General features: G+C 42.9%; 1 protein-coding gene across 1 annotated transcript in view; it reads left to right on the top strand.

Moving 5' to 3' along the window:
• Positions 1-5,596: 5,596 nt before the first annotated feature.
• Positions 5,597-15,240, top strand: part of LOC115151027 (protein phosphatase 1 regulatory subunit 12B) — a 36,008-nt gene continuing 26,364 nt past the window's right edge. Inside the window, exon 1 of the mRNA XM_029694933.1 lies at positions 5,597-6,099. Coding sequence (XP_029550793.1) covers positions 5,992-6,099 — 108 coding nt within the window. The 5' untranslated portion in view covers positions 5,597-5,991. The remainder of the gene's footprint in view (positions 6,100-15,240) is intronic.

Raw genomic sequence — 15,240 nt, 5'->3', positions numbered from 1 at the left:
GCTTTTAACAATGCACACCTGTTAATTGAAATGCATTCCTGTTGACTACCTCATGAAGCTGGTTGAGAGAATGCCACGTGTGCAAAGCTGTCATCAAGGCAAGGGGTGGCTACTTTGAAGAATGTCGAATATATTTTGATTTGTTTAACACTTTTTTTGTTACTATGTGATTCCATATGTCTTATTTAAGATTTTTGATGTCTTAACCTGTTGAGGATAGGGGGCAGTATTTGCACGGCCGGACAGTGTGGTTAGATTAACGAGAGTCTTGTCTTTAAAATGGTGTAAAATAGTCATATGTTTGAGAAATTGAAGTAATAGCATTTCTAAGGTATTTGAATAACGCGCCACGGGATTCAACTGGCTGTTGAGTAGGTGGGACTAGCCCAGAGAGGTTAACAATTATTCTACAATGTAGAAAATAATATAAAGAAAAACCCCTGAATGAGTAGGTGACTGCAATCTTTTGACTGGTACTGTATATATCTGTATCCTTTTCAAGCGTTTTGAGATGATTTATTTATTAAAAGTACTATGGAAGTTAAATGTATTATTTAAATTAAACTTAATTTACACTGAATAGTTTTACAAAAGTAAATGGTCCAAGTAAGAGAGGAGAGGCTTCCAGATTGGATAAAATGTTGATAATTTATTGCACAGAATATATCAAATTCTTTCTAAGTGTAGAGTGTTTGCCAAATCACTGAGCCATAAATAGAGGGAACTTCCTTCCTTTTCCAAAACAACAAGATACAGCCTCATTTTCAGCAAAAGAAAGTAAGAGATTAGTTGTTTTTTGGTGTTTGTTAATCTGTTTAGGGTTTCTGACAATTGACCCAGGATGATTAGAAGCGAGTCTGGGTCAAATATCCAGAACTTCAGAGAGGACCCTAAATATTCCACACCAATAACCATACAAGTTAGAGCATAGGACAAAGCAGTGGAGTAGTGTACCCTCCCAGCATGACATTTATCACACACAGGGGATGGATCAGGAAATATCCTATGCAGTTTAGTTTTGGAATAATGTAATCTGTGTAATACCTTTAATTGTATGAGACGATGTCAGGAGTTAATGGAGCTATATTCCCAGTCTGGCACAGAAATGTCAGTCCTTTCCTCCCATTTTGCCTTAATGGCATCTGTAGAAGGTGTGCTAACAGATTGAAAAGCGTCATCTAGATGAGATATCAGTTTGCATGAGGTAGGACAATTGTTTATGCATCCGTCAAACATGGCAGGTTTAGCATTGTGATAAATCTTCCGACATTTGGCAGTCTCTAATCTGTAGCCATCTGAAAAAGTTTGCAAAATCAATGGAGGCAAAAAGGTCCCTTCTGTATATAAACTAAGCAAAAAAAAAGAAACGGCCCTTTTTCAGGACCCTGTCTTTCAAGGATAATTCGTAAGAATCGAAATAACTTCACAGATCTTCATTGTAAAGGGTTTAAACGCTGTTTCCCGTGCTTCTTCAATGAACCATAAACAATTAATGAACATGCACCTGTGGAACGGTCGTTAAGACACTAACAGTTTACAGACGGTAGGCAATTAAGGTCACAGTTATGAAAACTTAAGACACTAATGAGGCCTTTCTTTCTACCGACACCAATAGAAAGATGCACAGGGTCCCTGCTCATCTGCATGAACGTGACTTAGGCATGCTGCAAGGAGGCATGAGGACTGCAGATGTGGCCAGGGCAATAACTTGCAATGTCCGTACTGTGAGACGCCTAAGACTGCACTACAGGGAGACAGGACGGACAGCTGATCATCCTCGCAGTGGCAGACCAGGGTAACACCTGCACAGGATTGGTACATCCAAACATCACACCTGCAGGACAGGATGGCAACAACAACTGCCCGAGTTACACCAGGAATGCACAATCCCTCCATCAGTGCTGAGACCGTTCGCAATAGGCTGAGAGAGGCTGGACTGAGGGCTTATAAGTCTGTTGTAAGGCAGGTCTTCACCAGACATCACCGGCAACAATGTCACCTATGGGCACAAACCTACCGTTGCTGGACCGGACAGGACTGGAAAAAAAGTGCTCTTCACTGACTAGTCGCGGTTATGTCTCCCGAGTGGTGATGGTCGGATTCGCGTTTATGGTCAAATTAATGAGCGTTACACTGAGGCCTGTACTCTGGAGAGGGATCGATTTGGAGGTGGAGGGTCTGTCATGGTCTGGGGTGGTGTGTCACAGCATCATCGGACTGAGCTTGTTGTCATTGCAGGCAATCGCAATGCTGTGCGTTACAGGGAAGACATTCTCCTCCCTCATGTGGTACCCTTCCTGCAGGCTCATCCTGACTTGGCCCTCCAGCATGACAAAGCCACCTGCCACACTGCTCGTTCTGTGCGTGATTTCCTGCAAGACAGGAATGTCAGTGTTCTGCCATGGCCAGCGAAGAGCCCAGATTTCAATACCATTGAGCATGTCTGGGACCTGTTGCATCGGAGGGTGAGGGCTAAGGCCATTCCCCCCAGAAATGTCCAGGAACTTGCATGTGCCTTGGTGGAAGAGTGGGGTAACATCTCACAGCAAGAACTTGAAAAATCTGGTGCTGTCCATGAGGAGGAGATGCACTGCAGTACTTAATGCAGCTGGTGACCACACCAGATACTGACTGTTACTTTTGATTTTGACCCCACCCCTTTGTTCAGGGACACATTATTCCATTTCTGTTAGTCACATGTCTGTGGAACTTGTTCAGTTTATGTCTCAGTTGTTGAATCTTGTTATGTTCATACAAATATTTACACGTTAAGTTTGCTGAAAATAAACGCAGTTGACAGTAAGAGGACGTTTCTTTTTTGCTGAGTTTACTATTGTGATGGTAGCCTCTTGTTATGGCTAGCAAGGACTGGAGTTCAGCACTATCCAAACACCTTAGGTCAATATTCTCAGTGCTATGTGCAGAACAATAACAATGGAAGACTATTTTGCAAGCAATACATGTGCAATTATATAATTTCACACAAATATTGTATCTAGTCTGAATGACAATGGTTTGATGTGGCCAATACCTTCTACCCCCCCAGACCATCAGGCTGCTGAATAGCCACCACTAGTCAGCTACCTGCTTCCCTTGTCCCCTCCCCTTCTGGAGTGCAGGTAATTGTTTTAAAAGCGATTGGAGATAACACCATCTCCAGTGACGAGAACCATGTAGCTATGATGCATTCCTAACAAAATCACATATGACAAAAGCTAAAACAGGTTTTTAGAAATGTTTGCAAATGTGTATATATATCTAGTGGTGTCTAGCTCCCTACTCTTACAATCCTGTTTTATTTATTCGGAGGAAACATTCACATCACAGGAGGTTGGGGAGGACGGGCTCGTGGTAATGGTTGGAATAGAATAAGTTGAATGGTATCAAATACATCAACTACGTGGTTTGATGCCATTCCATTTGCTGTTATTGTACCGCCAAACTTTTCCTAAGCCTTTTGGAAATGTTGTTTTATGCCACCAGGCGGTGCCAGCATCCACAGATCAGTGTCTCGCGGTCAATGTGTGTCAAAATGTGAAAGAGAATTGTCCATACAGTACTGATGTGTGATCTTGTGTTATGAGGATAATGTGATCTTGTGAGTATTGGGTTAGCAGGTCTGGTAGTATAAAATCCACACAAAGTAATGAACATACTGTAATGATCTCTGCCCTGAAAGGTACATACATTACAATTCCCATGCATTGTAGTTTGTTTTATCTTACCAGGAAATGGTTCCAACATGGTCTTTGATTTTCATATACTATTTAGAAAATATAAATAAACCAATCAAAATAGAACCATCACGCTCTCCCAGAAGCTTGGCTGGTGCGTAAAACCTGAAAATTCAATACAAACAAAAATGTGTTGCATAAACATTTTACATTTTAGTCATTTAGCATACGCTCTTATCCAGAGCGACTGCATACATTTCATACATGTTTTTTTCTTCTCCATACTGGTCCCCTGTGGGAGTCAAACCCACAACCCTGGCATTGCAAACACCATGCAAACACCATGCTCTACCAACTGAGCCACACGGGTAAAGCTTTCTTCATTAGGCTCTTATTTAAATGATTTTCACTGCAACAGGGCTAGCGTACACAGATGATTCGGCTTTACAGCCTTCTTCAGCGTGTAGGTACAATTTTCTTTTAATACAGCATTTGTAAAGAACAACCGATGAGCAGCAGGTGCTACTAATCAGGGTTGCCACTCATCTACCAATCAGGGATGTGGCTTTTCTGGTATGCCTGTATACAAATTAGTCACAAAAAAATACAGAATTATATGGTATGGGAGCTGGCACGAAGGGCAACTCACAAATCAACCGCCCCAGGTGTTCGCTCACCTCATATCAATTCATGAGACTCCCCAACACAAAGGACATCAGGCACAGCCGTTCATAAATATGTGGGGACAACTCATAAACAATGTGTAAAAACTAATATGGACAGTGTTCTTGTGTAACAGTCCAAATTTGGCTAATAGGAAGGAGGTGAAATCAAATTCTCTGTTTAAACTGTGTGGAGATACATAATTTAATTTATTTATCCACATGGTGAATAGAAATAAACCAACCTGATTGGTGTGATTAGGCTGGATTGAACACAGTATTTCTGAATAATCATGTGGAGTGGTATTGCTGTCACCGATATATCACTTTTCAATTGGTCTGAGCAAAGAAATTAGGTAGAGAGATATGACAAGCTATAATTTTTCAGGGCAGAAATATAATTTATGCTATTGTCACATTTAATGTTATGCTCATATCCCATCTCTGTAAAGTGAAGATATTGATTATTTGTCCATAAGATATGTGTATAGTATGTGTACTGTATTTGTATATGCTGAAGGCAGAAGTTGTTCTTAGTCAGGTACTGGCCACTGACCCATTAAGGGAGCAGTAATCAAAGGAAGTAGGGATCATGAGCCCCAGCAAAAATACTTCCTGTTGTTGTCATCATACCCTCCTGCCCCCTTCTCTCCAGCAGCCAAATAATCCCTGTGAGGCTAAAGGATCCTCCTTATTTGCAGTTTGTTAGTCTACTGTACAGTACTGAGAGGACCTCTGCTGGCCACTGTGTGATATCATGTTTTATAAATATACACATTAAATATGTGGTTGTACTTTTACACTAAGGGAAAACTAGTATCAAAATTGTGAGGCTGTCATTAAAAGAAAAAGTCAAACAAATCTATATTAGTCCACAGCTCAGACAAAATGGTGATTAGAGAAGGAAAGAGGGAGAGAGAGAAAGAGAAACTGTGAGGCAGAAAGAAAGAGAGAGAGAGAGAGATACTGTCAGGCAGAATGAGAGCAGAGTTCTTTGCTTTGATGTTTTCACTTTTGTTGAATGACCACAGTCCAGTGACAGAGTGCTCTCATGAGCGGCACTGCTGTCAAGTTCCAGGCAGTGTCCCTCCACATATATTCTACAGCAGGGTTTCCCAACCCTCTCCTTGGGCTCTGCCAGACATTTCACATTTTTGTTTTAACCCTAAACTGGCAGACCTGAATCAATTAGTCAACTAATCATCAAGCAGGTGTGCCAGTTTAGGGTTAAAACAAAAATGTGAAATGTCTGGGGGAGCCCGAGGAGAGGTTTAGGAAACCCACTCTAGAGCACCGCCCACCCTCTACTTCCTCCACAGCTCCCTTGTCTGTGGATCACACTTCTGCTACTCACTCACTCACTCACTCACTCACCCACCCTCAACTCATCGCACCATAACACAACATCACTTGAAGATAGATCACACTGCTGTTTTCTATCATTAGAACTCTTCAATTTGGATCACAACTCTGGTTCTGTCCCTTCACCACCATTCACATCACAGGGATTTTAATTGTGTGTCACTGGATTGTTTATGCAGTAGTCTTTTGGAATCACATTGGTTGGACTGCTAGACTGGACCGCTGGACAGGACTGCTGGACCAGACTGCTGGACCAGACTTGAACCCTATGCAGTGTATAGTAGCCTGCAGCGATGTCATCTCTTCTTTTCCCCCGCAAAGCAAAGGATCAGCCACGCACGACAAAGTCACTCTCTGACTCATCTCCCACTACACCCTCGCTGACTTCCAGAGGCCTCAAAGTAAGAGCAGATTACTTATCTTTTCTATGGGCAATAACAAGGAAATGCCTAGGATGCTGTTATGCTGCTGTTTGTAAACATTGCTATGTGTAGAAGCTCAGATAGTCAAAAGTCAAGCATTGCATTCTATCATCATTGGTTTGGAGCACAGTGCACTGTGTGTAGGTCTAATACTATAGGTTAGTGGTTCCCAACCAGAGGTACTACAACCTTGGCCTATCCACAGGGGGTACTTGTGAAGACTCATGAGACCATAGGCCTACTGGTAAAATGCAGGAGGGGATACTTCATGGGTACTCCAGGAACAGCAAACTGAGTTGGTACAGTAACCAAAAAAGTCTGGGAACCACTGCTATAGGTGTTATGCTTTTAGGATATCCAGGAAAAACTGGTTATTTTGAATATCTTTCTTTGTTTAACCATAAACTTTTCACTCCACATTGAAACCAATGTAAATGTTCCATGAGCAGACATCATCAGATTGAAATGACAGATGGTGATGAGCCCTCTTGGGCCAGGTGGATTATGTGGGAGTAAATTTAAAGGAAAATACATTTTCAGCATTGGCTGCATGCATGTAACTATTCAAAGAACATCTCTCTCACAAAGAGGCTCTCTCGCTCTCTCTCTCTCTTTGTGAGAGAGATGTCCAATACAGCCTCAACATTTACTTCCCACGATGGGTCATATAAGTCCTGGATAACTTTGGAGTTTCCATGACATCATCAGCTCCATGCTATTTTTTTCATCAGGCAGAAAGTTGCCTTGGAATTTTACTGAGAGGGGTCCTGTGTAACTTGAAATAACAAGAGGCTAATGACATATAAAACTCAGATTGGCATTGAAGATAGATATCTGACAGGATCAACAATATCAAACCCTTTGAGAGGCATGCTTTCAAGTGGGTCCTCCTGATATCACTCTGGACAAGACTCTGGCAGCACCTTTGTGCACAACGAGCCAGGCAGCAAAAAATAAACCGGAAGCAAATAAAAAATGTAATAAGAGGTTAATCTCAAATGTTTACTCAAGCAGTGACACTGGTACTTTGAGAGAGCGCGAGAGAGTGAGCAAGAGAGCAAAATAGACCAAGACAGCGAGAGCAAAAGAGCGAGAGAGCAAGCAAAAGAAAGAGCGAGCAAAAGAGGGAGCAAGGCAGAGAGAGAGGGAAGGAAAGATGGTGAGAGTACTTAGAGCTGGCTTGTATTGGAACGCAGACAGTGTCTATCCCTCCGCTGGTCCAGTGGGAGAAGCTCACATTTTCCACTGGGGAAGAGCTGGTCAGCAGACAGTCCCCCATGGCATCTAACAGAGCAGGAGGGGAGCACAGGAGAACACTGGCCTGGTCCACAAACAACCACTAGCCCTTACACTCTGGGCGCAGGTGTGCAGAGGGAAGGATTTGATTGGTGTAATCATTATGGCAGTACTTTCACCTAGCCTACTAGAGAACCAGGTGGAGCTACAAGCATATTGTTTATACCCAAATCTACATGAAGTGCCTATGAGTTAGATATTATAGGGGTTATTCTTGACTGGGTTGGTCAGTGTTGAAAGGCTTGATAGACTCCGAGCAGGCCCTCTCCATCACACCAGCATCTCCCAGTGCTGGATCCATGATCCAAAGCAGAGCTTCAGGGGGTCAACAGCAAGCCTTATTTTAATGAGAGCTTACCATGGCTCCAAACACACAGACAGACTCTTTAATAAAAGAGAGCTGACAGTGTTGACACAGACTGAGAGCTTGTTGATGTCTGACGGGAACCATTCCTTTGTGTTTTTACATGAGGCCCGAGACTAAAGCAATGGACTGATCCCCTCCTCCTAGACCACCTTGAACAATTCAGTTTAATCTATATCCATGGAGAGACTGGCCAACACTCTATAGAGCCTAAAGGCGCCCGCATAATAGGTTTGGTTTGCTCCTAGCAGAACTCGGCTAGGTGAAGCGAACGTCTGACTCGCATTGACCCTTTCACCTGAAAAATGAGAAGTGGCAATATTACTGTTTTGGTCTCTAGCTAAAACATAGCCAGTATACAGTCAGAATGAAATCAATAAATCTGTAAATTCAGTTTGATGTTTTTGCCGACGAGGTCGTAGTCACAGAATTTTGAATCTAACTAAGATGTTAGTTGCAGTATTTTTCAAGTGGGGAAAAAATGCATGAAAACTAGTCGTCTCTTGTTGAATGGCAACAAATACTTAATTGAAGAATCCCGTCCATAGTTCTCACTCCTACTAGGAGTAGTAGGCTGTTGACCAATCACCTACGAAGGGGTCACCTACGAAGGGACGTAGACTTTGGCTACCGAACTTTAACGTGCCTCAAGAAAAAAAAATCCGCAAACAGCAGAAAAAATGTAACCTGCCGAAGTACAAAACGAACAAAAATGTTATAATATATGCAAACTGTTTTGACTGGGAAGCATGTGATAGGCTTTACTTGATGTGTAATGGTTTGTCGCCAGCTGGAAGAAATGCTGACAGGTAGCCCGGTCTGTAGTAAAAATAAAGCTGTCTAAACAATGCAGTGAGTCCTTACATCTGTGCATGACCTTTAGTCTCTCGTCCAGACTTCCATTTAAGTCTCTCTTATTCTTGAGAGCAATAATAGGCAAGTACACAAAAAACAAGAGAAAATGCATATGATCTTACATTTTGTTAACTTTATCCATTGATGTGATTTCTAGATAGCACAACAGTAATCAATGTTAAATGCCTTCACTCTTGCATGCCATGGCGTAAAGGCAAAAATATTTGGCTTTGTCGGTTGAACTCTTGTAATTGCCTGACAAAGTGCTGGTCCGTCATGGTTCCCTAGTCACATCGAAAAGCAGCATGGGCTTCAAAATAGAAGTAGGCTGTCCACTGCAGCCTGAGAACAGAGGTCAGGGCCTGGCCCAGATACTGTAGGAGAGTGACTGAGGATACATCACAGCATGAATGATTCAGTCTGCAGTGGAACACATCTCCTATTCTATCAGTAGTACACGTCTCAGCTCTACTGAAATAAATCCGCAAGGCAAGTGACAAGTGACCTGAACATCATCGGACTCTATTAAAAAAGCTCAAACAATGACATTTTTGCAGGAGTGTCTCTTTAAAAAACTCACTCATACACCCTGCCTCCAACCCTTCAGCAGGCAATATCCGTCAAGATTCCCAAGCTAAGCCACTGCCAAAGTTATGACCTTTTTTGGATATGTTTAGTTTTTATCTCTGCCTCTCAGTTAATGCATGTGGCTGTTTCCTCAGTCCTTCTCTAACTTGGTGTGAGCTTCAAGTTTCATCCCAAGATGCTCTCTGCTGATAAGCGCATGCTTGTCTGTAGGACAGTGTGAAGGTCTAAGTCTTCTGTGAGAGATCATAACTCGGGCCAGGGGTTTTTCCTGACCACTTGAACTGAAAATTAAAAACACAGAATCCTTATGCAAACAGGACACAAAGTCCTTTACAAAGTGCTCATCTTGACTGATCTGCTCTGTCATTTTAGAGGCTGGTAATGCAGTGGTCTTATTGAGGTCACTCAAGTAAAGTCCGGAGCAGGGCTGAGGGAGATTCCATTGGCAACATTCAAACAAATAGGGGAGCAGACATATAGTGGAGTTTAATGCAAACGGTAATAGAGAAATGCCTGTTATGGGTCTCATACCCAGGTCTCCAAGCCCATAGGCAGGACTGCTAACCAAAGCTCCAATATGGGTTAACATTTTAAGGAGGAATTGTAACGGGCATACCTTGGCAAGGTTCATTACAATACAATAATAATGACCCAGGCAGTTCTGTGAGTGTTCAGAATGTTGTCTTCGGTCATAACTTGGACTGCAAATAATGGAAAATGGAAACTCAAACACATGCACTTTGAAGTTAAAAAAAATGCAATCACTTTGGTACAATATGTACAAGTATGTGGTACATCACAACTCTAAACCCCCCAAAAAACGAAATAGATCATCAAAATGCCTCATGTTTTTAAACCCTAAGCACATTCTCAATTGACTGAATACCACAAACAAATTCAGTCACTTGTTCATTGCACCAAATCACTCTTTCAATTTGCATACATATTCATTAAATATAACATTTATGATGTAAAAAATAGAATTTATCAATTGACATCAATTCAAGTTGGATGGTGAAACTAAATCATATACGGATGTGGCTGTAACTATCAACATCATCATTCTCCATCAGCCACTGTGCTTCAATAGGTAGCGCGTCCAATCAAAAATGTATATTGTGTGTGTGTGTGTGTGTGTGTGTGTGTGTGTGTGTGATATACATATAGTTGAAGTCAGAAGTTTACATACACCTTAGCCAAAATGCATTTAAACTCAGTTTTTCACAATTCCTGACATTTAATCCTAGTAAAATTCCCTGTCTTAGGTCAGTTAGGATCACCACTTTATTATAAGAATGTGAAATGAGAGGATTATTTATTTCAGCTTTAAAAAAATTCATCGCATTTCCAGTGGGTCAGAAGTTTGCACTGCGTTTGAAGGTAGGCCTTGGAATACATCCACAGGTAAACCTCCAATTGATGCAAATTATATCAATTAGTCTTTCTGAAGCCATGGCATAATTTCCGGAATTTCCAAGCTGTTTAGAGGCACAGTCAATTTAGTGTATGTAAACTTCTGACTCACTGGAATTGTGATACAGTGAAAAAATCTGTCTGTAAACAATTGTTGGAAAAAGTAATGTCCTAGCCGACTTGCCAAAACTATAGTTTGTTATCAAGACTGTGCTTGGAAAAAACAGCTTGGAAATTCCAGAAAATTATGTCATGGCTTCAGAAGCTTCTGATAGGTGAATTGACATAATTTCCGTCAATTGGAGGTGTACCTGTGGATGTATTCCAAGGCCTACCTTCAAACTCTGTGCCCCTTTGCTAGTTGAGAACAAGTTCTCATTTACAACTGCAACCTGGCCAAGATAAAGCAAAGCAGTGCAACGCAACAGAGTTACACATGGAATAAACAAACATACGGTCAATAATACATTACAAAAAGTCTATATACAGTGTGTGCAAATGAGGTAGGATAACGGAGGTAAGGCAATAAATAGGCCATAGTGGTGAAATAATTACAATATAGCAATTAAACACTGGAGTGTTGGATGTGCAGAAGATGAGTGTACAAGTAGAGATACTGGGGTGCAAAGGAGCAAAATAGATAACAGTATGGTGATGAGGTAGTTAGACGGGCCAAGATGGCGTGGCAGTGCAGACGTGATTTGTCGTCCTCTCGTATATTTTTCGTGTTTTTTGTATATATTTCAATTTATTTTCAAACTCTTTTCCATTTTAAAATTAAATATACCTTCCGGTAACCCGCCTCACCCAATGTGACACGGATCCGTAATTTTTTAGACCTTGTAGCCAGAACGGCTAATTAGCTACTAGATATTTAGCCACTGTTAGCCACTGCTAGCAGCCTTTCCTTCTGCACAGACACCAGCCGTTTTTTTTTTTTGCCTGGATAATACTTGCCAGCATCGGACTGTTTTCTCCACGACAACGCCGGATTCCTGCCATACACCCTGGACCATTACTCCTGATCATCACAGCGAGCTAGCTGCCACCGAGTGACCCAGCCCCGAAGCTAGCTCTGAGCCAGGCCCACCTCCCGGCCTACTCTGTGATCACCCGGCTACTCAGCCGATACCTTCTGGACTCTACCCCAACACGACTACAATCCAGCACTCCACCGGATCCTTGCCATAAGCTCTGGACCTTTGCATCGGATCATCGCTGCTAGCTAGCTGCTACCGAGTGGCTATAGTGGCTAATCCCCCTGCCCCTAAGCTAGCATCAGTTAGCCGCGAGCCGGCATCTCCCGGCTAGCAAACAAAATTACTACAATTACCTCTTTGCCATCTGGTCTGGACCCTTTGTTGACACGACGCCCCACTGTAGCACCACGACTGGTCTGCTGACTTTACTCCATCTGCTGTGCCCTCAACCGGCCTTTGCCGGACGTCAGTGCAGACGCTTCTACTTACCCCGGCCTGCTAACTTTAAACGCCCTGTCTCCCGCGTGCTAGCGCAGTAACGACTACCCTGCGGCTTCCCTGATCCATCTATTGCTGTTCGCTGGACCCTATGATCACTTAGCTACATAGCTGATGCCTGCTGGACTGTTCATTAATCACGGTACTCCATTTTGTTTATTTCTGTTTATCTGTCGGCCCCAACTCAGGCCCTGTGTGTAGTTAACCGACCCTCTCTGCTCATTCATCGCCATTTTACCTGTTGTTGTCTTAGCTGATTAGCTGTTGTTGTCTTACACGTTGTTGCCTTAGCAATCTCTCCCAATCAACACCTGTGACTGCTTTATGTCTCTCTCAAATGTCAATATGCCTTGGACACTGTTGTTTAGGATAGTTATTGTTTTAGTTTACTGCGGAGCCCCTAGTCCCACTCAACGTGCCTCAGATACCTCCTTTGTCCCACCTCCCACACATGTGGTGACCTCACCCAGCATAACTAGCCCGTCCAGAGATGCAAGCTCTCATCACTCGATGCCTGGGTTTACCTCCACTGTACCCGCACCTCACCATACCCCTGTCTGTACATTATACCCTGAATCTATTCTACCACGCCCAGAAATCTGCTGCTTTTGTTCTCTGTCCCCAACACACAAGACAACCAGTTTTGATAGCCTTTAGCCGTACCCTCATCCTACTCCTCTGTTCCTCGGGGGATGTGGAGGTTAACCCAGGCCCTGCGTGTCCCCAGGCACTCTCATTTGTTGACTTCTAACTTAAAAAGCCTTGGTTTAATGCATGTTAACATCTGAAGCCTCCTCCCTAAGTTTGTTTTACTCACTGCTTTAGCACACTCCGCCAACCCTGATATCCTTGCCATGTCTGAATCCTGGATTAGGAAGGCCACCAAAAATTCTGAAATTTCCATCCCCAACTACAACATTTTCCATCAAGATAGAACTGCCAAAGGGGGAGAAGTTGCAATCTACTGCAGAGATAGCCTGCAGAGTTATAGGCCTATGGGTAGGCTACATGAGGTGTGCGACTATGTTTTGAAAGAGTAGCATAAAAAGGCATTGTTTCTTATGCTGGGCATCATTCACAAGTGATATATATATATATATATATATAATTCACAAGTGATACAGTAGATACAGACTATTCTGTTCTGTCATGGTATCCAGGTCTATATCCAAACAGTTCGAGCTCCTAGTTTTAAAAGTTAATCTCTCCAGAAATAAGTCTCTCACTGTTGCCACCTGTTATAGACCCCCCCCCCCCCCAGCTCCCAGCTGTGCCCTGGACACCATATGTGAATTGATTGCCCCCCATCTATCCTCAGAGTTCGTTCTGTTAGGTGACCTAAACTGGGATATGCTTAACACCCCAGCTGTCCTACAATCTAAGCTAGATTACCTCAATCTCACACAAATTATCAAGGAACCCACCATGTACAACCCTAAATCCGTAAACATGGGCACCCTCCAAGATATTATCCTGACCAACTTGCCCTCCAAATAGACCTCTGCTGTTTTCAATCAGGATCTCAGCAATCACTGCCTCATTGCCTGCATCTGCTATGGGTCTGCGGTCAAACAACCACCCCTCATCACTGTCAAACACTCCCTAAAACACTTCTGCGTGCAGGCCTTTCTAATCGACCTGGCCCGGGTATCCTGGAAGGATATTCACCTCATCCCGTCAGTAGAGGATGCCTGGTGGTTCTTTAACCTGTTATGGATAGGGGGCAGTATTTTCACGGCCGGATAAAAAACGTACCCGATTTAATCTGATTATTACTCCTGCCCAGAAACTAGAATATGCATATAATTATTAGCTTTGGATAGAAAACACTCCAACGTTTCTAAAACTGTTTGAATGGTGTCTGTGAGTATAACAGAACTCATTTGGCAGGCAAAAACCTGAGAAGAGTCCTTACAGGAAGTGCCCTCTCTGACAAGATCTTGTTCTTTATATTGTATAATATTGTACAATCACGGTGTGCAAAGCTCTTAGTTATCGAAAAATACTAAATGTAATCTCTGCTTCTACAAAGTATTGACTCAGGGAACTTATGTAAATGAGCTACTTCTGTACTTAAATGTCAATAAGTTGGCAAAGATTTCTAAAAACATGTTTGCTCTTGTCATTATGGTGTGTGTGTGTGTGTGTGTGTGTGTGTGTGTGTGTGTGTGTGTTTTAACATCTCATGTTTGAACATCTCATTTTAAAAATGATGGGCATTATTATGGGGTTGGTCCCCCCTTTGCTGCTATAACAGCCTCCACTCCTCTGGGAAGGCTCTTCACTAGATGTTGGAACATTGCTGCAGGGACTTGCTTCCATTCAGCCACAAGGACATTAGTGATGTCGGGCACTGATGTTGGGCGATAAGGCCTGGTCGGCATTCCAATTCATTCCAAAGGTGTTCGATGGGGTTGAGGTCAGGGCTCTGTACAGGCCAGTCAAGTTATTCCACACCGATCTCGACAAACCATTTCTGTATGAACCTTGCTTTGTGCACAGGGGCATTGTCATGCTGAAACAGGAAAGTGCCTTCCTCAAATTGTTGCCACAAATTTGGAAGCACAGGTTCATCTAGAATCTCATTGTATGATGTAGCGTTAAGATTTCCCTTCACTGGAACTAAGGGGCATAGCCTATTACATGACAAACGGCCCCAAACATTCCTCCTCCATCAAACATTACAGTTGACACTATGCATTGGGCTGGTAGTGTTCTCCTGGCATTAGCAAATCCCAGATTAGTCCGTCGGACTGCCAGATGGTGAAGCGTCATTCATCACTCCAGAGAACCCGTTTCCGAGTCCAATGGCGAGGCGCTTTATGCCACTCAGCTGACACTTGGTATTGCGCATGGTTATCTTAGGCTTGTGTGCGGCTACTCGGCAATGGAAACCCATTTCATGAAGCTCCCAACGAACAGTTATTGTGCTGACATTGCTTCCAAAGGCATTTTGGAACTCGGTAGTGAGTGTTGCAACCGAGGACATACAATTTTTGCACGATATGTACTTCAGCACTCGGCGGTCCCGTTCTGTGAGCTTGTGTGGCCTAACACTTCGTTGTTGCTCCTAGACGTTTCAACTTCACAGAAACAGCACTTACAGTTGACCAGGGAAGCTCTAGC

This window comes from Salmo trutta, chromosome 16 (assembly GCF_901001165.1).
Source record: "Salmo trutta chromosome 16, fSalTru1.1, whole genome shotgun sequence".
Taxonomy (NCBI): domain Eukaryota; kingdom Metazoa; phylum Chordata; class Actinopteri; order Salmoniformes; family Salmonidae; genus Salmo; species Salmo trutta.
Note: the sequence above shows the minus strand (reverse complement) of the source record. Positions and strands in the feature narration are given on the sequence as shown.